At 38.6% G+C, this 24,482-nt stretch overlaps 1 protein-coding gene across 6 annotated transcripts in view; it reads left to right on the top strand.

The window, feature by feature from the left end:
- The window catches only part of DENND2C (DENN domain containing 2C), an 84,836-nt gene that overhangs the window by 29,951 nt on the left and 30,403 nt on the right, over positions 1-24,482 (top strand). For 4 of the 6 annotated variants that reach the window (XM_073008459.1, XM_073008462.1, XM_073008463.1 and 1 more), the window contains exons 2-7: positions 11,633-11,771; positions 13,609-14,616; positions 16,131-16,267; positions 16,679-16,791; positions 17,732-17,902; positions 22,298-22,394. In XM_073008459.1, coding sequence (XP_072864560.1) covers positions 13,814-14,616; positions 16,131-16,267; positions 16,679-16,791; positions 17,732-17,902; positions 22,298-22,394 — 1,321 coding nt within the window. In that variant the 5' untranslated portion in view covers positions 11,633-11,771; positions 13,609-13,813. The remainder of the gene's footprint in view (positions 1-11,632; positions 11,772-13,608; positions 14,617-16,130; positions 16,268-16,678; positions 16,792-17,731; positions 17,903-22,297; positions 22,395-24,482) is intronic. The other 2 variants (XM_073008460.1, XM_073008461.1) reach the window with 1 other exon arrangement.

Genomic DNA, 24,482 nt, shown 5'->3' on the forward strand with positions numbered 1-24,482 from the left:
GCAATTCTCCTGCCTCAGCCTCCCAAGTAGCTGGGATTACAGGTACCCACCACCATGCCTGGCTAATTTTTTGTAGTTTTAGTAGAGGCGGGGTTTTACCATGTTGGCCAGTCTGGTCTCAAACTCCTGACCTCGTGATCTTCCCACCTCGGCCTCCCAAAGTGCTGAGATTACAAGTGTGAGCCACCACGCCTGGCCAAATGGCTACATCATATAGCAATCATATGTTAAATTTTGTAAGAAACTGTCTGTTTTCCAAAGCAGTTGCACCATCTTACACTAGCAATATTTGAGAGTTCCAGGTGCTCCAATCTTTTGTATTGTCATTCTTTTAAATTTTATCCATTCTAGTGGGTGTGTAATTTTAGAATCTTGTGTTTTAATTTGCATGTTCTTGGTGACTAAGGATGGTGTGCATCTTTTCATGTGCTTTATTGGCTACTCATAAATCTTTTGTAAAGTGTTCAAATCTTACTCATATTTTAGTTGTGTTGTTTGACTTTTTTAGTGTAATAATTGTTTACATATTCTAGATTTAAGTCCTCATCAGATATATGTATTGCAGATATTTTTTCCCAGTTTGTGGCTTGCCATTTATTTATTTATTTATTGCCAATTAAGTCAAGTTGATTGATAGTGATACTCAAGTCTTTTATATATTTACTGCTTTTCTGTCTATATATTTTCTTTTCTTTCTTTTTTTTTTTTTTGAGACAAGGTCTTGCTCTGTTGCTCAGGCTGGAGTGCAGTAGAGTAATCATCGCTCACTACATCCTTGACTTCCCAGGCTCAAGCGATACTCCCACCTCGGCTTCCCAGGTAGCTGGGATTACAGATGCACGACACCATGCCCGCCTAATTTTTTTTTTGAATTTTGTGGAGACGGGGTTTACTATGTTGCCAGGGCTGGTCTCAGATTCCTGAGCTCAAACGATCCTCCCACCTGGGCGCCCCAAAGTGCTGGGATTACAGGTGTGAGCCACCGCACCCAGCTCCATTTCATTTTTAAGCCAATGTCTTAAGTGAGCAGAAGGTTTTAATTTTGATGAAGTCCAGTGTATCCATTCTTTTTCTTCATGGTTAATGTGTTTTGTGTCCTAAGACATCTTTTTCTTCCTCAAAGTCATGAAGTTTTTTTCTTCTAGAAAATGTGATCTATTTCAACTTATGGTTTATGATCTATTTCAACTTAAATTTTGTAAATGTTATGGGTAAATGTTGAGGTTCATTTTTTTTTCCAGATAGATACCTGTTTGTTCCAATGCCATTTATTGAAAAGATTATTTTTCCCCAGCTTTGTGGAAATCAATTGACTATATAAATGTGAGTTCATTTCTGGATTCTGCTCTTCTGCTGATCTTTTTGTCTATCCCACCAACTAAAATACATTGTTGAGATTACTGCAGTTTTATAATAAGTCTTAAAATCAGGTAGCGTATGCCCTCCAGCTTTATTCTTTTTGAAAATTATTTAGGCTATTCTAGATTCTTTGCCTTTCCTTATAAACTTGAAAATCAACTTGTCAATTTCTACAGCAAAGCCTGCTGTGATTTTGTTGAATCTATAGATTCAACAATCTAGGGATTGTGTTGAATCTATAGGTCAATTTTGAGATAATTTTTTATTGTAACAAAGTTGAATATTCCTAGCCAGGCCCAGTGGCTCACGTCTGTAATTCTAGCACTTTGGGAGGCCGAGGCAGGCAGATCACTTGAGGCCAGGAGTTCAAGACCAGTCTGGGCAACATGGCAAAACCACATTTTAATCTCTTCTAAAAATATAAAAATTAGCCAGGTGTGGTGGCACACACCTGCAGTCTTGGGAGGCTGAAGCAGAAGGATTGCTTGAACCTGAGAGGTTGAGGCTGCAGTGAGCCAAGATCACACCACTGCACTCCAACCTGGGCAACAGAGCAAGACTCTGTCTCAAAAAAAAAAAAAAAAAAAAAAAAAAAATTGAATATTCCAGTACATTAATGTATAATATCTGTCTATGTAGTTATTCTTTATTTTTTACTCTGCATTAGCTTGTCATTTTCAGTGTACACATCTTGAATCCCTAAGTATTTCTTTTTCTTTTCTTTTCTTTTTTTTTGTTTTTGTTTTTGTTTTCGTTTTCGTTTGAGACAAGGTCTTGCTCTGCTGCCCAGGCTGGAGTATAGTAGCATGATCTTGGCTCACTATAGCCTCCACCTCCTGGGTTCAAGCGATTCTCATGCCTCAGCCTCCTGAGTAGCTGAGATTACAGGTGTGCACCACACCCAGGTAATTTTTTTTTTTTTTTTTGGATTTTTTTTTGTTTTAGTAAAGACAGGGTTTTACCATGTTGCCCAGGCTGGTCTCAAACTCCTGACCTCAAGTGGTCTGCCTGCCTTGACCTCCCAAAGTACTGGGATTACAGGTGTGAGCCACCACACCCAGCCACTGTTTCATGTTTTTATGCTGTTGTACATGCTATTTTAAATTTCATTTTCCAATTGTTTATTCTTAGTGTATAGAGGCACAATTAATTCTTCTATACTGACCATGTATTCTGAGACCTTGCTAAATTCTCTTACGAATTCTTATATCTTGTAATACAGATTTCTTAGAAATTTCTACATTTACAATCATATTGTTTGCAGGAAAAAAAAAAAGCTTCTTTTACAATCTCTGTGCCTTTTACTTAGTTTTTCTTGCCTTATTCATTATGTTTTTGTTGTTGTTGTTGTTATTGTTGCTGTTGAGACAGGGTTGCACTCTGTCACCCAGGCTGGAGTGGTGAGATCTGCTCACTGCAGCTTCAACCTCCCAGACTGAAGCAGTCCTCCCCTATTCCCACCTTAGTCTCCTGAGTAGCTGCGACTACAGGCCCACACCACCATGCCTGGCTAATTTTTGTATTTTTTGTAGAGACTGGATTCACCACTTTGCCCACGATGGTCTTGAACTGCTAAGCTCAAGCCATCTGTCCTCCTTGGCCTCCCAAAATGTTAGGATTACAGGCATGAGCCACTGCACCTGGCCTTTGTAAACTTCTTTTACAATGTTGAATAAAAGTGGTAAGAGGAGACATCCTTGCCTTTTTCCCATACTTAAGGAAAAAGTATTTAGTTTTTACCACTTACTGTGATATCAGCAGTGGGTTTTTTTATTTATAGATATTTTATCAGATTGTAGAAATTCTGTTCTGTTTCCGATTTGCTGAAAGTGTAAATTTTTTCAAATGCTTTTTCTTCATCTATTAAGATAATTTATTATTATTATTATAATTTTTGAGACAGAGTCTCACTTTGTCGCCCAGGCTGGAGTGCAGTGGTGCATTCTCGGCTCACTGCAAGCTCTGCCTCCCAAGTTCACTCCGTTCTCCTGCCTCAGCCTCCCGAGTAGCTGGGACTACAGGCACCTGCCACCACGCCCGGCTAAGTTTTTGTATTTTTTAGTAGAGACGGTGTTTCACTGTGTTAGCCAGGATAGTCTCGATCTGCTGACCTTGTGATCCGCCCACCTCGGCCTCCCAAAGTGCTGGGATTACAGGCGTGAGCCACCTCGCTCGGCCTGTTAAGATAATTACATAGTTTTCTTTATCCCATAAACATGGTTACTTTTAATGTTAAAGCAACCTTGCGTTCTGGTATCCTTTCTGTATATTTATTTATGGGTTTGATTTGCATATATATATATATATATATATATATAAAATTATTATTATTTTTTTGAGGTGGGAGTCTTTCTCTGTCACCCAGGTTGGAGTGCAGAGGCGTGATCTTGGCTCACTGCAACCTCCACCTCCTGGGTTCAAGTAATCCTCCCACCTCAGTCTTTCAAGAAACTGGGATTATAGGTGCACACCAGTATGCCCGGCTACTTTTTGTGTAGAGACTAATTTAGAGACAAAAACTACTTTTTGTGTACTTTTAGTGGAGACTAATTTCGCCACGTTCCCTAGGCTGGTCTCGAACTCCTAACCTCAAACGATCGGCCCTCCCCGGCCTCCCAAAGTGTTGCGATTACAGGTGTGAGCAACCGCGCCCAGTGGATTTGCTAATATTTTAGACGGACTTTTGCATTTATGTTCATGAGTTATATTATTCTGTATTTTTCTTTTATAAGTTTTTTGCCCAGTTACCTAGTAGGGTAATGCTGGTCTCACATAGAATGAGTTGAAATGGTTTCTACTTCCTCTATTTTCTGAATGAGTTTGTATATGATTGGTATTATTTCTTTTTCTTCTCTTATTTTTTGTATTAAGAGACGGTCTTGCTCTGTCACCCATGCTGGAATGCAGTGGTGCAGTCATAACCCACTGCAGCCTCAGACTCTTTTTTTCTTCACTTTGCCTAGAGGTCTGTCAATTTACTAATGTTTTTAAAGAAACAGTTTTTTATTTCATTGATTTTTATCCTATGTTCATCTATTTCATTAATACTCACTCTTTATTTTCCTCCACTTTCTTTGGGTTTACCCTTTTTTTCTTCTTAAGGGAGAACTTTAAATAATTGTTCCTTTTGAAGATATTATTAGGTGTAATGATGACACTCAAATTTCAGTACAGGATGTAGAAGACTATGATGTTGAAAAGGTTGGTACATTTTGTGCAGGATTAGCAATGAGACCATTTAAACAAATGTTAAGGTAGAGCACCTAACCTAGAGATAAATTTAAAATAATAATTTGAAACTTTATGAGGTAAAATGTGTTCCAGTTTTTTTTTTGGATGGAGTCTCACTCTATTGCCCAGGCTGGAGTGCAGTGGCACGATCTCGGCTCACTGCAACCTCCGCCTCCCAGGTTCAAGCGATTCTTGTACCTCAGCCTACCCAGTAGCTGGGATTACAGGCGCACGACACCTCGCCCGGCTAATTTTTGTATTTTTTATTTTTAGTAGAGGTGGGGTTTCGCCATGTTTGCCAGGCTGGTGTTCAACTCCCAGCTTCAGGTGATCCGCCTGCTTTGGCCTCCTGAAGTGCTGGGATTACAGGCTTGAGCTACCACGCTCGGCCGTGTTCCAGTTTCAAATATCAAGAAGTAGTATCCTCACTTAGTGTTTTTAAACTTTTTTATTTTATAAGATTTATTTCCAAATAATTTGGGATTTTCCAGATATCTTTTTGTTACTGATTTCTCTTTCAGTTCCATTTTAGGCTAGAAAACATTCTTAGTATGATGTCAGTCTTTTAAAATTTATTGAGTCTTATTTTATGGCCCAACATATGGTCTACTGGTGAATGTTTCATGTACACTTGAAAAGAGTATGAATTTTTGGTGGCACGTGCCTATAGTCCCAGCTACTCAGGAGACTGAGGCAGGAGAATCGCTCGAACCCAGGAGGCTGAGGCTGCAGTGAGCCGAGATCACACTAGTGCACTCCAGCCTAGGCAATAGAGTGAGACTCTGTCTCAAAAAAAAAAAAAAGAAAGAAAGAAAAAAAAAGAAAGGAGTATGTATTTTATGTTTGTTGAGTAAAGCATTCTAAAATGTCAAGTTGATTGATAGTGATATTCAAATCTTTTATATATTTACTGATTTTCTGTCTATATGTTTTGTCAACTACTGTTGAAAAGTTATGAAATCCCCAAGTAAAATTGTGGATTTGTCCATTTGGCTTTTTAGTTCTGATATTTTCTTGCTTCTTACATTTTTGAAACTCTTACTAGGTGCATGAACATTTAGAATTGTTAGGTATTCTTGATGAATTGCCCCCATTATCTTTTTGTAATGTCCCTCTTTTATCACTGCTGTTATTTCTTGCTCAGGAGTCTACCTTGTCTGATATTAATATAGACAATCTAGCTTTCTTATGATAGTGTTTACTGTTTGTGTCTCTTTAACAGATCTGTCTCTTTGTATTCAAAGTACATTTTTTTATGAACAGCATAGAGTTAGGTCTTGCTTTTTAAATTAAATTTGATAATCTTTGCCTTGTGCTTAGAGCTTAACCTATTTATATACAATATAATTATTGATACAGTCAGATTTAAGTGTACCATCTTGCTATTCATTTTCTGTTTGTTCCATGTGGGTTTTTTATTATTGTTGTTACCATTCTTAGGGTTCCCCCTCCAACTCCCCTGTTTTTTTGGCATCAATTTTTGTTTAGAATTCCATTTAATCTTTTTTTGTTGACTTCTTAGCTATTCCTTTTTTTTTTCTTTGTAGTTTCATTAGGGTTTATGACACAACTTTAACCCATCATTTTAAAATTATATATAAAGTACCACTTCATATCATATGTAAAGTGATTTCTTTTTTCTTTTTTTTGTCTTTTTTTTAAATTTTTTATTTATTTATTTATTTATTTATTTATTTATTTATTTATTTGAGCTAGGATCTTACTCTGTTGCCCAAGCTGGAGCACAGTGGCGCGATCTTGGCTCACTGCAACCTCGCTTGCTTCAAGCGATTCTAATGCTTCAGCCTCCTGAGTAGCTGGGATTGCAGGCATGTGCCACCACACCTGGCCAATTTCTGTGTTTTTAGTAGAGACGGGGCTTCACCATGTTGGCCAGGCTGGTTTTGAATTCCTGACCTCAAGTGATCCACCTGCCTCTGCCTTCCAAAGCACTGGGATTGCAGGTGTGAGACACCGCGTTGGCGTGAAGTGATTTTTAATTCAGTTCCATTGTGGGTTAGAGAAACTTACAACACCATACACAATTTTCCATTCCTACCTTTATGCCCTGGTCTTACATTTATTTCCACATACATTGTTGTAAATTTCACAGTGCATTATCATGTTTACTTTAGTGAAGTCATCTTTTAAAGAGATTAATAAGAAAAAATATGCCTTTTATATTTATCCACAAGTACCATGTTTTGTTCTCCTCATTCCTTTTTTAGATGCAGATATCTATCTGGTATCATTTTTTCTTCAACTTGAAGAACTTTAACATTTTTACGTGATGCTGCATACGAGTTAAATGTGCTGATATTTGCATTTAAAATGGGCACTAAATATAGATAAATGTAAAATTTCTGCTAATAGCATAATTTTCTTTTTTTACTTAAAACAGTGTTAAATAGAAAATAAAAAAACACCACAAGTTGAAAGCAAGGCTGCAGAAGAAAAGAAAAAGCTTTATGTGTACCTTTAAAGGCACTTTTACTGCCCTTTGAACAGGGACCTTACATTTTCAATTTGTACTTGGACTCATGAATTATATCACTGGCTCTGAATGCAGGTCTGCTGTTGACAAATTTTTACAGCTTATGTTTAACTGAAAGCATTTTTATTTCGCCTTCATTTTGAAGATTGTGTCTAGAATTCTAGATTTGCAGTTGTTGGGTTTTTTCCTAGCACTTTAAAAATTTTCCTTGTTTTCTGGCTTACCTTGTTTCCCCTGTATATATATATATTTTCTCTGACTTCTTAAAGAATTTTCTTTTTATCACTGGTTTTTAGCAACTTGATTATGGTTTGCCTGGTGGCTTTCTTTGTGTTTATCCTGTTTGAGGTTTGTTGAGCCTCTTGGATCTTTGGGTTTAGAGTTTTCATCAAATTTAGAAAATTTTCATCTGTTTTTACTTGAAATATTTGTTCTCTATCCCCACTCCCAACCCCTTCATTTCTGCGACTCCAGTTATATGTAGGGTAAAGCAAAACCACTTCATGTTGTCCCAGTGAAGCTCTGTTTTTCATCTTTGTTTTAGCTTTTTTTCTTCACTTTGTGCTTCAGGCGTTTTTAAAAACAGGTTCTATTGCTACTTATTCAACTTTATTGGTCGTTCCTTCTAAAATAACTAAAATCTGCTCTTCAACCCATCCAGTGAATTTTTCATTTCAGATAGTATATTTTTAAGCTCCAGAAGTTTTATTTGTTGTCTTTTTTTATATCTTCCATTACTCTACTTATGTTCATGTTTTCCTTCAAATTTATGAAAATATTTATAATAACTGAATTGAAGTCCCTGTCTGCCAATTCCATCATGTCTGTTGTTTTGGATCTATTTCTTTTATTTTGTATTATTTTGGTTCTACTTCTTTTTTTTTTTTTTTTTTTTTTAGACAGAGTCTTGCTCTTTTGCCCAAGCTGGAGTACAGTGACGCAATCTCGGATCACTGCAAGCTCCACCTCCCGGGTTCTGACCATTCTCCTGCCTCAGCCTCCCGAGTAGCTGGGACTACAGGCGCCTGCCACCACACCCAGCTAATTTTTTGTATTTTTAGTAGAGACAGGGTTTTACCGTGTTAGCCAGGATGGTTTCGATCTCCTGTCCTTGTGATCCACCCGCCTCAGCCTCCCAAAGTGTTGGGGTTACAGGCGTGAGCCACCGCGCCTGGCCCGGTTCTACTTCTATTGATTGATTTTTCTCCTGGGTATAGGTCTTATTTTCAGGTTTCTTTGTATGTTTAGTAATTTTGATTAGATGATGGACATTTTATTTTATTTCATTTTATTTATTTTTATTTATTTTTTGAGACAGAGTCTTGCTCTGTCTCCAAGGCTGGAGTGTGGTGGCACAATCTCGACTCGCTGCAACCTCCACCTCCCGGGTACAAGCAATTCTCCTCCCTCAGCCTCCCAAGTAGCTGGGATTACAGGCATGTGCCACCATGCTCAGCTGATTTTTGTATTTTTAGTAGAGATGGGGTTTCACCATATTGGCCAGACTGGTCTCGGACTCCTGACCTCAGGTGATCTACCCACCTTGGCCTCCCAAAGTGCTAGGATTACAGGTGTGAGCCACCACGCCCAGACATTTTAAATGTTACGTTGCTGAGTGTCTGGATTTAGTTGTCTTCATGTAAAAATTATTGAATTTTGTTTTTGTGCATACTTAAATTTCATAAGAATCAACTTCATCCTTGTTAGGGTGGCTCTAAGATAGTCTTTACTCTAGGGTTAATTTCATCCTACTGGTAAATCATGACCTCTTGTTTCTCTACTGAATTACCTGGGCGTTCAATGAGGTTGCTCCTCTGTTGTTGGACTTTGAAGGTTTCCCAGAGCTGGCTGAACTCCGGGTTAGCTTAAAAATCCCCCATAGTTTTTCTTTCTCCACTAGTTGTTCATTGTCTAGCCTCATGTAGTATTACCCTATGCATTAACAGCTTAGTATTCAACCAAAGATTCAAGGGGACTCTATGTAGATTTCTGGAGCTTTTTCTCTATGTTGCTCTCTTTTCTGATACTGTGCCCTGAAAATTCTGTTTGCCTCAGCCTCTCCATATTCCAATCTTGTTATCCTCAACTCAGTAAGGTTGCCATGTCTATTTGGGTTCCCCTTCCTGACCCTACTTTCTGGAGTCTCCAGGGAGAAAACTGGGCCATCATAGAACCTGCCTCATTTTTCTCCCTTCTTTCAGGGATCACAATCCTAAGCTGTCTGTTATCCAGTATCTGAAAGCACTTATTTTATATATTTTTCTGGTTTTATAGTTATTAATGTGGGAAAGGCAAGCCTAGTTCAGCTACTCCATCATGGCCAGAAGTGAAGTTTTCCTGGTCCCTTTCATCATTTTTCTTCTTCTTTTATTTATTTATTTATTTTGACAGAATCTTGCTCTGTCGCCAGGCTGGAGTGAAGTGGCGTGATCTCGGCTCATTGCAGCCTCTACCTCCTGGGTTCAAGCAATTCTCCTGCCTCAGCCTCCCGAGTAGCTGGGATGACAGGTGCGTGCCACCACGCCCAGCTAATTTTTTATATTTTTAGTAGAGATGGAGTTTCACCGTGTTGGCCAGGTAGGTCTCGTTCTCTTGACCTTGTGATCCACCTGCCTCAGCCTCCCAAAGGGCTGGGATTACAGACGTGAGCCACTGCACCCAGCCAGTTTTGTTTTTCATTGAGGTAAAATTCACTATTTTTACAGTGTACCCCTCAATTATTTTGTAAATCAGGTTTTAGAATGTTCCAAATTCTTCCAAGTTATTTTTCCAGATGCTTATATCTAATCAAATAAAATATTTTAAAAGATTTGGAGTGAGAAACTTGCCCTATCCAAGACTTGAATTAGTAAAATAGAGCATCAGTATCCTCTTTCCCAAAGGTAATTTAATTTACTTGAGTGAATTCAGATTGGTTTCTCTTAATATGTTAAAAACACAAAATTCTATATATGATAGGTTATGTTATAAATTGTATTTTAAGCTGATAAACTACAGTTGGTATATTTCTTGGATGAAAATAAATACACGGAAGAGCAATAGAAAATAAAAAGAAAGGGACATGATTAAGAGTCATCTCAAAGTATGCTGTTTGAATAGGCTTCTAAAAATCATGCTTGGCCCGGCGCAGTGGCTCACGCTTGTAATCCCAGCACTTTGGGAGGCTGAGGCAGCTGGATCACCTGAGGTCAGGAGTTCGAGACCAGCCTGGCCAACATGGTGAAACTCCGTCTCTACTAAACATATAAAAAACTAGCTGGGTGCGGTGATGGGCACCTGTAATCCCAGCTACTCAGGAGGCTGAGGCAGGAGAATTGTTTGAACCCGGGAGGCAGAGGTTGCAGTGAGCCGAGGTTGCACCATTGCACTCCAGCCTGGGCAACAAGAGCAAAACTTCACCTCATAAAAGAAAAAAATCATGCGTGAGTTTTTATGTTTATACTTCTATTGTTCAGGTGAGGAACTGAATGACTGCTGTTGTTTCTTTTGTTGAAATTGCCCATTGTGGTTGTGTGTGTTCTGCCTTCTCTTTTTGTGAGTCCCATCTGACTTCAGTAGTTTTTAATAGCTGGAAAAGTCTCCGACTCATTTTGTGCTATTAAAAGAAAAGACAAAATGATTCTTAAAATTGTTGAAACTGTTAGATTTTCTCAACCTCTATTTCTGTTAGAACTGTTAAAGCAAACTTGAGAAAGCAGTCTCTAGGACACGTATGCAAATAAGTTGACTTTCGAAAGTTTTCAAAAGACAAATCTTGGGAGAGATCTAGGATTTGAAAGTTGGGCCAGCACTTAGGAGTTAGGATGTCCACCAGTAATGGAGGTTAAGGCAAGAAACTGGGAAGATGAAGAATGGGATGAGTAAGATCTCGCAGGCTAGGAGAGCCATGGGAGAGGAGGCACTGAGAAGCAAGGTGGCTCAGAATATAATTAGGTTAAAGGGACAGATGTGAAGTTTCTGTAAGAAAACAACTGAGGTGAGCAATTCTTATTTTTGAATGGGACAAAATCACAACCTGTATGTGAGAATAGGCAAGCCACATTATAAAGCGTGTAAGTTAATTTGGCAAAAATTGGAACTGTTAATCAACTCTAAGACAGATTTTCTGTGTTATCAGTACAGTCATAGATCTAGTTAAAATTCATTAAAGTGTTTTCATTTTTGAAATAGTTCATTTTTTGAAAGCTATAAGTATTAAAGCATACATTTAGGAGAAAGTAAATACCTACCTATTTTATGAGAGTCTTACCTGCCGTGCTACTCTGTTCAACTGAAACACCATCAGTATACATCATTTATATTTGTGTGTGAATTCTGTAGATTTAGCCATGTTCCCAGTCATTTGACTTTTACCTTTTTTTTTTTTCTTTTTATGAGTTGGGGTCTCGCTCCATCACCCAGGCTAGATCACAATGCTGTGATCATAACTCACTGCAGCTTCCAATATCTGGGCTTAAGCAGTCCTCCTGCCTCACCCTCCCACCCTGTAGCTGGGACTGCAGGTACATGCCACCATGCACAGCTAATTTTATTTATTTATTTATTTAGTAGAGATGAAGTCTCACTGTATTGCCCAGGCTGGTCGCAAACTCCTGGCCTCAAGTGATGCTCCTGCCTCAACATCCCAAAGTCCTGAGATGGCAAGTGTGAGCGACCACACCCAGCCATGTTGCCAGTAGTTTTCAAGGTAAAAATTGTTTTTAGCCCTGACAATTTTCATCTTTTTTTTCCCTCAATTTGAGCCATTCACACTTAAGACACATTAACCAGAGAAGAATAAAGAAAGGGTTAACAAGTACCACCAAAAACCTCCAGGAGTTTCCCAGGAGCTGGAGAAAAAAAGTCCTATCTTGTCTATAGTGAAGAAAACTTGAGTCTCAAAGACACCCTAAAATCCTAGGAATTCCCTATAAATATCAGAAGCAAGAAAAGAATTTTCAGTTTTAATAATCAACAGTAGCAGATTAGATCTTTAAATTGTGTGCATTCGTTTTTTATCAAGAGTTCTGTGCAACAGTTGTGGTGTTTTGGGCTTTGGGTATAGTTATTATTTTTTCATCCACATGAGGTTAATTTCTTAAAGTTGTTTGGAAGTTTTTTTTTTTTTGCATCAGACTGTCACCAAAGTTTATTTGCTGGCAAAGCTGGTTTTCCCACAGATTTGTAGGTAGGAATGGTTTAAATGAAAGTTGATGGAAGTCTTAGTTAGCAGTTGCTCTGCCAAGAATAACATTTTTGTGTACTTTCTGTATGTGACAGTTTTGGTCAGCTGTACTGACAGAGCTGGGCTAAGATATTTTCCTGCCTGTTAATCAAGGCCACACAGACAAAGCTCAAGGAAGGATGATCCCTGCCTCAGGAAGTTTTGAATCAACTGCTATTTTTAACAAGTATACAGTAGAACTTGAGATCAGGTCTTTACTCAGTTGGTAGGAAAAGTTTTCCACTGAAGCCTACATATGAGGAAATGGTTTATGGGCCTGAATGAAGCCTCTGTGTGAAAAGAAGGAATGTGACAGTGGCTGTAAGTATTTGTGTTGATTTGGGTCAAGGGTGTGGTAGCATAGATGTGGGAAGTCCAGTCATCAAAATAGGTTATTACATTTTAAAGCAACTGATGGTTAATGGGCACCTTGAGTTGTCTTTAGTGTATATGGAATCCTGTGCTGCCAATAGTAAAGTTGAAATAGGCTATATGATGGGCTGATATTATTAATCAACGTAGGACAGGAGGAGGACGTTGGCTATTGGTGTATTTCCATGCCAACTGGCTCTTGCTGTGGACATACATAGATTTTGGGGGGTTTTTGAGATGTAATTCTGTGTATATATATGCTCCTTATGATACTCCATTGCTCCTTGTTTCATTAAGAGAAGGTTTCATAAAGAATTAATTTATGCCTAGGTGCAGTGCCTCATGCCTGTGATCCCAACACTTTGGGAGGCCAAGGGGGTGGATTGCTTGAACTTAGGAAGTTCAAAACTAGCCTGGGCAACATGGAGAAACTCCGTCTATACAAAAAATACAAAAACTTAGTCAGGTGTGGTGTCACGTAACTGTAGTCACAGCTACTCAGTAGGCAGAGGTGGAAGAATCACTAGAACCCAGGAGGCAGAGGTTGCAGTGAGCCAAGATCACCATCACTGCACTCCAGCCTGAGTGACAGAGCAAGACTCTGTCTCAAAAAAAAAAAAAAAAAGAATTAATTTATTACAAAATAATATTGTATACTACTATGTATAATTTTTTCTAAAACCTCATTCTACCTAACTTTAGGAAATTAAATATGGCAGAACATTAAAGCTGACAATTTGAAAAATGCCACAAATAATGTTTTGTTAGTATTATTATCTCACCATCTTAGGAGTGCCTTTATGTAGTTGAATCACTTAATAGATGACAGGTATGTTTTTACATGTGCAATTTATATGAATTATGTAGGGATAGGTGGGCAGTGTTTCAGTGGAGTTTTAAATTAGGAAATTATAAAATGTGTTAACATATTTTTGTGTCATTTTCACAGGATTATTCAACATCAGGTTGTAGCCATTTTCAACAAGGATCACTGATCAAAATTGTTCTTTTTACAAAGAGATTTACAAGTTAAACATGAAGGGAAAATACTGGAATCATTTGGATTCTGACAGGATAAAGAATACAGTATTTCACATTTACTTGTAATGGAACCTTTGTAAGATTAATCACTTGTCATTCACCCAGTTGGAAACATGGATGTTGGTTTTTCTCGTACTGCTGTTCAGACACTGTCAAGAAGCCACTGCAAAAATATCAAACAAAAAATTTCTCAATGGGAAGGAAGGGCTAATATATCTAATCCAGAAAAGTGGCGTCCAAAGGACTTTGGAGTGAGATATAACTGTCACCAAGAGATCCTTCCTAAGAAAAATCCTATAGCTGAGAGAAAGAGCAAAAACTTGGATGTAACCAGCTGTGAGAATGTAGGTCTAGATATAAATGAAGATACCAAAAGCCATGATCAAAGTGAGAATGAAAATAAGAAACAGGAATATGATGATACACACTTCTTTAAAAATGAATCAGAATCCAACTGGGTATGTTCTCGAGTCAAAGAAATTGAAAGCTGTAAAGAAGATGTCTTAGATCCAGAGACTTCATTACCTCCAGGAAACTTCTATACCTCACAAATACTGTGGAAGAAAATAGAAGCACTTCCCCCAGATAAACTCTTAAATTTGGCTTTAGAACATTGTGACTCTTCAGAAAAAGAACTGAACTTCAGAGTTCTGGATAGTTCATACGGAATAACCAAGAGCTTAGAAAATATTTACTCTGAGCCTGAGGGGCAAGAATGTGGACCTTCCATAAATCCTTTGCCAAAACCTCGTAGGACATTCAGATATTTATCCGAATCTGGTGTTATGCCGTATAAAGAAAAAAACTGTGACAAAAAATACTGTGAAAATAATTCTTGTGCACAATCTTCTTTGGCCTCTTCTCAGGAACCTGAACCAAAGAAATATGGTGGAAAAATAAGAGGAAGATCTAAAAGGTATGTTTTTATCCTACAGATAAAGACTTGTAGGTATTTTCCTTACAGGATTATTGAGCTTCTTTTTCCTTTTCAAACTAGTTTCCATTTCTCAGCTTAGGTGATGGCCCTGATCTGAACATGCAGGTGTTGATTAATGTGGAAGGAAAATAAGAGAAAAAAGTAGAAATGTAGTAATGTCTAAGATAATCTACTGACATAAGAGCATCAGAACGCCTTCCATTTTATTAATATATCTTTAAGAATCTGGGCCAGCGCCGGGCATGGTAGCTCACTCCTGTAATTCCAGCACTTTGGGAGGCTGAGGCTGGCAGATCACTTGAGGTCAGGAGTTCAAGACCAGCCTGGCCAACATGGTGAAACCCTGTCTCTACTAAAAATACAAAATTAGCTGGGCGTGGTGGTGTGCACCTGTAGTCCCAGCTATACAGGAGGCTGAGGCAGAAGAAACACTTGAACCTGGAAGGCTGAGCTTGCAGTGAGCTGAGATCGTGCCACTGCACTCCAGCCTGGGTGACAGAGCAAGACTCAGTCTCAAAAAAACAAAAAACAAAATTAATCTGTAGGAGCTGAGTGCGCTGGCTCAATCCCAGCACTTTGGGTGGCTGGGGCAGGAGGATCACCTGAGGCCAGGAGTTCAAGACCAGCCAAACACTAGACAGGGCAACATAGTGAGACCCTGTCTCTACAGAAAAAAAAAAGAAGAAAAAATTAGCCAGGTATGGTGATGTGTTCCTGTCGTCGTACCTACTTGGGAGTATTACTTGAACCCAAGAGCTCAGGCTACAGTGAGCTGTGATCATTTCACTGCACTCCAACCTGGGCAGCAGAATGAGACTCTGCTTCTAAAATAAAATAAAATAAAAATTAAATTAAAAAATTCTGTAGGGAAGCAGTAACATTCTTCCACTTCATTTAGGGCATGCTGTCCTCAGCCCCACTTTTCCTTACTAAGTGAACTTAATAAAGGAACCCAATGTAGAACATGAATGTGACTGGCTGCAAGCATCCAGTTTTCTCATGGTGTTTATAAGGCACAGCCTACTTCATTATTCTTAGATCTCTGATAAAACACCTTTGTAATTCTGTATACAAGTTCTGTACTTATTTATTTCTGTCTCCCATACCAATTTAAAGAAGATTAGAATTTTCTGTAATCCTAGCACTTTGGGAGGCTGAGGCAGGCAGATCACCTGAGGTCAGGAGTTCAAGACCAGCCTGGTGGTCATGGTGAAACCTCATCTCTACTAAAAATATAAAAAAGAACTGGGCATGGTGGCATGCACCTGTAATCCCAGTCGTAACATCCCTACAGCAATGTAGAATCGCTTGAACCTGGGAGGCAGAGGTTTCAGTGAGCCAAGATTGTGCCAGTGCACTCTAGCTCGGGCAACAGACTGAGATTCTGTCTCAAAAAATAACAATAATAAAACAATCAAATAAATAAATTAAAATTTTAAAAAGTAAAGAGAGTTTTGAAAGATATAACTTTAAAATATATCTATTTTCTTAAGGAAATCCTTTGAATTTGAGGATATTCAGCACTTTCGAAATCGGAACTCACAGACGATTCATGAAGAACTTGGAAAAAATTCTGGGTCAGCACTTTATTACACACAGTCTGAGGACAATATCTATGAAGATATCATATGTAGGTGTTGACAACTTTGCAATTAAATTTGATGATTATGTATTTGGTGAAGCCTTTAATTGTAGGATGATATTTTCTTCTACAATCAAGCATATATTGCCCTGGGTTTTTCTCTTTAGCATGGAAACCTTTGGTGTATAAATTATTTTATTCTCTAATGAATTTTACAACTAATGTGATAGACTGCTTAGCTCATAAGTAGATTTTTATAATATAGCATTTTGAAAATTCTTTTAGCTCTGTTGGACACATAAGTGGCTTTGTAAGCTTAAAGTGCTTTAACCCACATCCCTACAGCAATGTTGAATAAGAAAGCTGAACATAGTTAGCTTTTTCTTTCTTTTGCTAGCTGTGGTTATCTTTGCATTTAATTATGTTCATGTAAGCATTTTTTTTAAATTATTTTTTAAGATCCCACCAAAGAAAATCCATATGAAGATATTCCAGTGCAGCCTTTACCTATGTGGAGATCCCCTTCGGCATGGAAGCTACCACCCGCTAAAAGTGCTTTTAAAGCGCCCAAGGTATAGCCAGATAATTAATTGAAGAAAACATTAGAATCTTATTCATGGTATCTACAAAAAGATTAAGGGTATTTAATTGGGGTCAGAACTAAGAGGCACTGAAATGTAAGGTTTAATGTTGGTGGTGGTTTTTTTGTTTTGTTTTGTTTTGTTTTTGGGATAGCATACAGCTTTTTTTTTTTTTTTTTTTTTTTTGGTGGTTATTTTAACACTTCAAAAATAATTGAATATATATGCCTTTAGACAGCCATGAACTTTTCAGTTCACTTTAGTTCCCACTTTCCCTATTAATCTACATCAACCTATGACCATTAAATTACCTTCCTAGTCCCTGAAAGCATGCGAGACGCCTAGAAACAAAGGCTCCTTAGAGTTGATGAAAACTGTGAGCCATTGTTTTCTGGGAATTTGATTACCCTGTAGTGGAACTTTGGATTAGAAACCCGAGAAACTTCTTTATAAATGGTGAGAAAGAAATTATGTTATCTTCATTTGAAATGATTTTAAATGAAATACAGGATAAATGCGTTTCTGGAATAGCTTTGACTTTGTATGATAACACAGGGATTAACTGGATGATGCTGGCCAGGCGCAGTGGCTCACACATATAATCCCAGAACTTTGGGAGGCCGAGGTGGGAGGAATGCTTGAGCCCAGGAGTTTGAGACCAGCCTGGGCAACCTGGTAAAACCCCATCTTTACAAAAAAAAAAAAAAAAAAAATTAGCCAGATGTGGTGACACGTGCCTGTAGTCCCAGCTATTCAAGGGGCTGAGGTGGGGGGATCGCTTGAGCTCAGAGGTTGAGGCTGCAATGAGCCATGATCATGCCACTGAGTTCCAGCCTGGGTGACAGAGCAAGACCCCATCTCAAACAAACAAACAAACAAACAACAACAACAGAACTAGGTGATCTTACCAATACATCTTATCCTGTTTTAGCTCCCTCCCAAACCTCAATTCCTTCACCGGAAGACTATGGAAGTAAAGAACTCACAAGCCTATTTGCGGTCAAAGCTCACAAAAGATACCACTTTGCCGGTCACTTTAACGGAATGGAAGCTTTTCCGAGCTGGTGAAGTTGCAAACAGGAAAATGAAAAATCTTCCAAGGGTAAAGACTCCAGTGCTTTCATTCTTTGACTCTTACTTCAGCATTTCCATGAATGAGAATAAGTAAACTGTAGACTGGAATGAATAATAGGTTAGAACTGACCTACTGGGATTAGAAGACTTGGAAGGTAGCGTTATGTTTTAAGTTTTTGCTCATGCTAGAAAAGTGCATGAATGGCTTTTGCCAGAGTTTCATTATGGATTTGTAAAATTGATTTAGATGGGGACTTCACTTCAGTTACTTTAGCTCTCATTAAAATCATCTGCCTATTTCAAGGAAGCACCAGAATCTTATATAAAAGGGCGTTCTCTCAGGATGGCTTCAGTGTTGTTCTAATTCACTCATTCATATCATTGCCAAAGTGAGTTAAGTTTTGTGCTTGAGTTTACAGATTTTCAGTAACGAAAAAATATATGCCATTTATTTGGGGCAAAAATTTCCAAAGAAAAAAACAAATCTATTACTTGGGAATAGAAATTATCAGCAACCATAATACATAAATGACTTCTCCCTCAAGGGAGAAAAGGCAGTAAGTCTGTACATCATCTCTACTAGAAGCATTGCAACCAAAATGAAGAAATTGAGATTACTTGCAGACATACATATATGTATTTTTTCTTACATGTTTACTTATTTTGTAGAGACAGAGTCTCGCTATATTACCCAGGCTGGTCTTGAACTCTTGGCCTTAAGCGATCCTCTTGCCTTGACCCCCTAGAGTTCTGGGACTGCAGGTGTGAGCCACTACATCTGACTGACAGACATTTTCTTTTAGGAGAAACACTTAAGAAATTATATGAAAAATTTTTAAACTTTCTCTGTTACTTTGTTCTGCTGTAATGCAGGGTGTTATCAGGATTGTCAAAATACTGTGCAAATATTCTGCTGTAATGAAGAAATCAGATCACTTAAATATTATTCCTTCTTTAATCCCTCTGAATTAGCTATATGTGTTCATTTAACATGTAATTTTTTTTTTTTTTTTTTGAGATGGAGTCTTGCTCTGTTGCCTAGGCTGGAGTGCAGTGATGCAATCTCGTCTCACTGCAAGCTCCACCTCCTGGGTTCACGCCATTCTCCTGCCTCAGCCTCCTGAGTAGCTGGGACTACAGACGCCCACCACCACGCCTGGCTAATTTTTTTTTTTTTTTTTTTTTTTTTTTTTTTTTTTTTTTGAGACGGAGTCTCGCTCTGTCGCCCAGGCTGGAGTGCGGTGGCCGGATCTCTGCTCACTGCAAGCTCCGCCTCCCGGGTTCACGCCATTCTCCTGCCTCAGCCTCCCGAGTAGCTGGGACTACAGGCGCCCGCCACCTCGCCCGGCTAGTTTTTTGTATTTTTTTAGTAGAGACGGGGTTTCACCGGGTTAGCCAGGATGGTCTCGATCTCCTGACCTCGTGATCGCGATCCGCCCGTCTCGGCCTCCCAAAGTGCTGGGATTACAGGCTTGAGCCACCGCGCCCGGCCTAATTTTTTTATATTTTTAGTAGAGACGAGATTTCACTGTGTTAGCCAGGATGGTCTCGATCTCCTGACCTCGTGATCCACCTGCCTCGGCCTCCCAAAGTGCTGGGATTACAGGCTTGAGCCACTGCGCCCGGCCTAACATGTACTTTGTACCTGATTTTAACATTAAACAAAAGTCATATCTGTTTCTTGGGTTAGTAACTGTTGATTGATTCCTTGGGAAATATTCTATTCCACAGTTTAATTCTTATGATCAGTTTTCTGCCCCTTCCTCTTTACTATGTGAAAAGTTAAAGACATAGAGGTTTTTTAAAGCTAAACTGGGCCGGGCATAGTGGCTCATGCCTGTAATGCCAGCACTTTGGGAGGCCGAGGCGGGCGGATCACGTGGTCAGGAGATCGAGACCATCCTGGTTAACACGGTGAAACCCCTTCTCTACTAAAAAATACAAAAAATTGGCTGGGCTTGGTGGCAGGTGCCTGTACTCCCAGCTACTTGGGAGGCTGAGGCAGGAGAATGGCGTGAACCCGGGAGGCGGAGCTTGCAGTGAGCTGAGATCACATCACTGCACTCCAGCCTGGGCAACAGAGCAAGACTCTGTCTCCAAAAAAAAAAAAAAAAAAAAAAAAAAAAAAAAAAAAAAAAAAAAGATCTAAACTGATCTCTCTTAGTGAAAAAAAAAAAAAAATTAACTGTTTATCTTTCTGTGTATGATGAGGAATATTTTTTTAAAAAGAGGCTTAAAGAATTGCCAGGCATCTTGCAGTAGCTCCGTCCTCCGGTAGATCATGTTGGCACAACAAAGCAGCCTCCCACATGGCCAAGAAACGACAAATTGTGTGTTCATAGGGAGAAGAATGCAAACACCTTAAGGGACTGCGTTTAAGATGTGGTTCTTATAATGGCATTAACAAATATTTAGGAATCATGGATTATAGAGTTTAATGAGACCCAGGGAGGCTTTACAGCACTTTTGATTTCATGCCTCAATGTTTTATGTATTATGGATCTCAAGTACTCAAAGCTTTTTCTGTATCTGATGATAGGTGATATGATCTAACTTTTCCCTTTCTAATATTTTTCTGAAGGTTTTTGGAGATGTGAGGAGAAAAAAATGATTATGAATTTTTAATTGTCAGGTAGGAACAAGCCATGACAGCATTTCTACCCATGACCCTCCTTGGATTAAATCTTGTTAGGATGTCCCTTATGCAATACAAAGTTTGGCTTTGGAGTATCTTCTAGAACAACATTCCATAAGAAAGTCCATTTTCATTTATTTCCCCTTTAAGGCCTTCAGCTGTCCCTGGAAAGGAAACTGCCTCACAATTTCACCTCACTGATCTAGTCCATTTGCCTCTTCCCCACTCTTCCGTTCCTTCCCTGCTGTGGAATCCTGTGTCGGATTGTTTGCTAGAGTACACTTCCTACTGCCTTTATTGTTTGTGTTGTGTGTACAGCAGTATGATTTCCATCATTTCTTAGGAAGAATATTCTACAGTATTTCTTGCAACTAGGAGGCTCTTCTTCCTAGTTCATGACAGAAATTTAAATTTATCACTTTATCGCATAGTTTTAGAACAATTCTCTTTCCTTTATACTTGAATATACTTTTGATTCTACTTTTCAAATGCAAATTAACAATTATGCTATTTTGGGTCATTATGTAACCCAAATATATATTTATTTCCATACATCTTTCCTATAGCTCTTAGTACTTTTTAATTTTAGATTCTCTTAAATTTGTTTTTTGTAATAGTAATATTTAAGAACATTGGCAATTTTTCACTTGCATTGCAGCCATAAAAATTTTTAAGAGCACAAACTCATCCAAAAATGTGGTAATAATCTGTGTATTGGAAGCATGTGTTTCTTGCATGGTTTTTTGGGAGTGGGTGGTTGGCGGGGGACGGTGGTTTGCACTGGACTGATTCACTGCCTGTCGATTGCCAGGATGGCTAGAGAAATAAGGACAAAAGAGAATACAAGAGCATTTTTCTCGGGGAACTTTATTGGTTGTTGTCATATATAATATTCCTAACAATTGTAATTCTAGTCATTAAGTATGTTAAATCAGGATTGATACTTAAGAAAAGCTTGGAATTTTAAGAAAAAAAGAGAAGTATTTATAGAAAAACTAATCAATTCTTCCTTTTAAAAGTACCTGTTGATCAGCTCTGAATCTCCTCTTTTTTACCGCATTCTGTGTGTGTCTCCTGTCTCTCTTACACACACACATCTCTCCCAGCAGCAAAGAAAACTTTCTAATGAGTAATACTTATGAAATGGAGAGAAGCAATTATATAACAATTTAAAATTAAATGGTCTGGATTTTACTTGCTTGAGAAATAGATTGGTGAGTGGAAGAAAAAACATAGTTTTTGTATTTCAGTATATTTGGGTCTCATAATTTTATGACATATTTCTGAAATAAATGGTAATGTTAGTACTCTTAGAATATTCCCTTTGACAAAAGCTTTCTAAGTATGTTTATCTGCTCCTTGGGAAGAATTTCTGGGAGCAGAAATAACTATGCCTCACCTTGCCTTTTAGATAAATGAGTGTTCCACTTCCTACTCCAGGCAAGTGAGAACTTGAGTTTAATAGTAGAGGCTTGATCACTATACAAAGGGCAGTAGCCACATTTCCTGCATGTTGTGACATGGAGTGACAAGGAATCTAAAAGCCTGTGCTGGGTTCATACGATATTCTTTCCCATTTTCCTTCCCCATGTTATGTGGACTTGGTATTAGAACAACATATCATCTAATTAAAGGTCATCATTTTAAATCCAAAATTCAAAAAGGTAAAGGTTTCTATTTATAAAATAGGTCTTTTCTCTGAATAAGAATCCTTAATAGATTAATATCATCAAACTGTACAACTTTTGGGTGTTGGTTTTAATTTGTATTTTTCTGGTCTTTTTTCAGCTTGTGTTGAAAATAGATGACATATTTGAATCTAAAAGAGGGAAGAAGAAGGTAAAGTTACATTCTTACACTGGAAAGGAATTACCTCCAACAAAAGGTAAGCATTGTTTTCTGTTCCAGCTATCCTGTAGCTGTCAGGATACAAGAGGAGAATCACCATATAACTTAATGTTTGATATGTATTAAAAATTTTGGCTTACTTTCCTGTTATCCCACTTAAGCATAAACTTCTTTGAGATAAGGGATTGTTTCTCAAATCCATTTTATTTAATTCTGTGCCAAGTAATAACTATTGGATGAACAAATAAATAAATGCAAAAATAATCATAAACCAATGATACTAATTTTCATAGACAAATTGAATCACTATTTTGTAGTCCTACTTTGATTTATAATCATTTATCAGTATAGACTCTTTTGTTGTAGGTATGAAAACATTAGTCTTGTATAGACTGGAGGTATGTGGTACTCAACTTGTAGTCATTTAATAAGTTTTATCCTGGCCAGGTATGGTGGCTCATGCCTGTAATCCCAGCACTTTGGGAGGCCGAGGCAGGCAGATCACAAGGTCAGGAGTTCGAGACCAGCCTGACCAATATGGAGAAACCCTGTCTCTACTAAAAATACAAAAATTAACTGGGCGTGGTGGCACGCACCCATAATTTCAGCTACTCAGGAGGCTGAAGCAGGAGAATCACTTGAACCCAGGAGGCGGAGGTTGCAGTGAGCTGAGATCACACAAGTGTGCTCTGGCCTGGGCAACAGAGTGAGACTCCATCTCAAAAAAAAAAAAAAAGTTTTATCCTTCAGATGCCTAGATAAAACTTATATTGTTAACTAAGAAATTGTCAACATTTATAATAAATCATTAGAACTTTCTTAAAAACTTATGCAAGATTCTTAACTTGGTTGTCTGGGAATATGGTTTGGCTGTGTCCCCACACAAATCTCAACTTGAATTGTATCTCCCAGAATTCCCACATGTTGTGGGAGGGACCCAGGGGGAGGTAATTGAATCATGGGGGCCAGTCTTTCCCATGTTATTCTCGTGATAGTGAATAAGTCTCACAAGAACTGATGGGTTTATCAGGGGTTTCTGCATTTGCTTCTTCTGATTTTCTCTTGCTGCCACCACGTAAGAAGTGCCTTTTGCCTCCCATCATGATTCTGAGGCCTCCCTAGCCATATGGAACTATAAGTCAAGTTCAGCCTCTTTTGTTTCCCAGTCTTGGATATGCCTTTTTTTTTTTTTTTGAGATGCAGTTTTGCTCTTGGTGCCCAGGCTGGAGTGCAATGGCATGATCTCGGCTCAGTGCAACCTCCATCTTCCGGGTTCAAGCGATTCTCAGCCTCAGCCTCCCAAGTAGCTGGGGATTACAAGCATCCACTACCACGCCCGGCTAATTTTTTGTGTTTTTAGTAGAGATGGGGTTTCATCATGTTGGCCAGGCCGATCTCAAACTCCTGACCTCAAGTGATCCACCGCCTCAGCCTCCCAAAGTGCTTGGGTTACAGACGTGAACCACCGTGCCTGGCCTTGGGTGTGTCTTTATTAGCAGCATGAAAATGGACTAACATATCTGGCAAATATGTAGAATTTAGCAATTTTTGTTTATAAGTTCCTTAGAAACAACAGCTAAGTCATAGCAAAGGAGAATATTTCTTCTTTTTGCAGACTTTTAAAGATAGAATTTTCTTTTCTTTTTTTTTTCTTTTTGATACAGAGTCTCACTCTGTCACCCAGGCCGGAGTGCAGTGGTGTAATTTCAGCTCACTGCAACCTCTGCCTTCTGGATTCAAGTGATTCTCCTGCCTCTTCCTCCTGAGGAGCTTGGGATTACAGGTGCATGGCACCACACCCAGCTAATTTTTTCTAAATTGAGATGGGATTTTACCATATTTGGCCAGGCTGATCTTGAACTCCTGACCTCAAATGATCCACCTCCCTGGGCCTCCCAAAGTGCTAGGATTACAGGCATGAGCCACCACACCTGGCCAGAATTTTCTTTTTTTTTCTTTTGCTGCTGCTTTTTTTTTTGAGACAGTCTTGCTCTGTCTCCCAGGCTGGAGTCCAGTGGCACAATCTCAGCTCACTGCAAGCTCTGCCTCTTGGGTTCACACCATTCTTCTGCCTCAGCCTCCTGAGTAGCTGGGATTACAGGTGCTCACCACCACATCCGGCTAA

This window comes from Chlorocebus sabaeus, chromosome 20, assembly GCF_047675955.1.
Source record: "Chlorocebus sabaeus isolate Y175 chromosome 20, mChlSab1.0.hap1, whole genome shotgun sequence".
Taxonomy (NCBI): domain Eukaryota; kingdom Metazoa; phylum Chordata; class Mammalia; order Primates; family Cercopithecidae; genus Chlorocebus; species Chlorocebus sabaeus.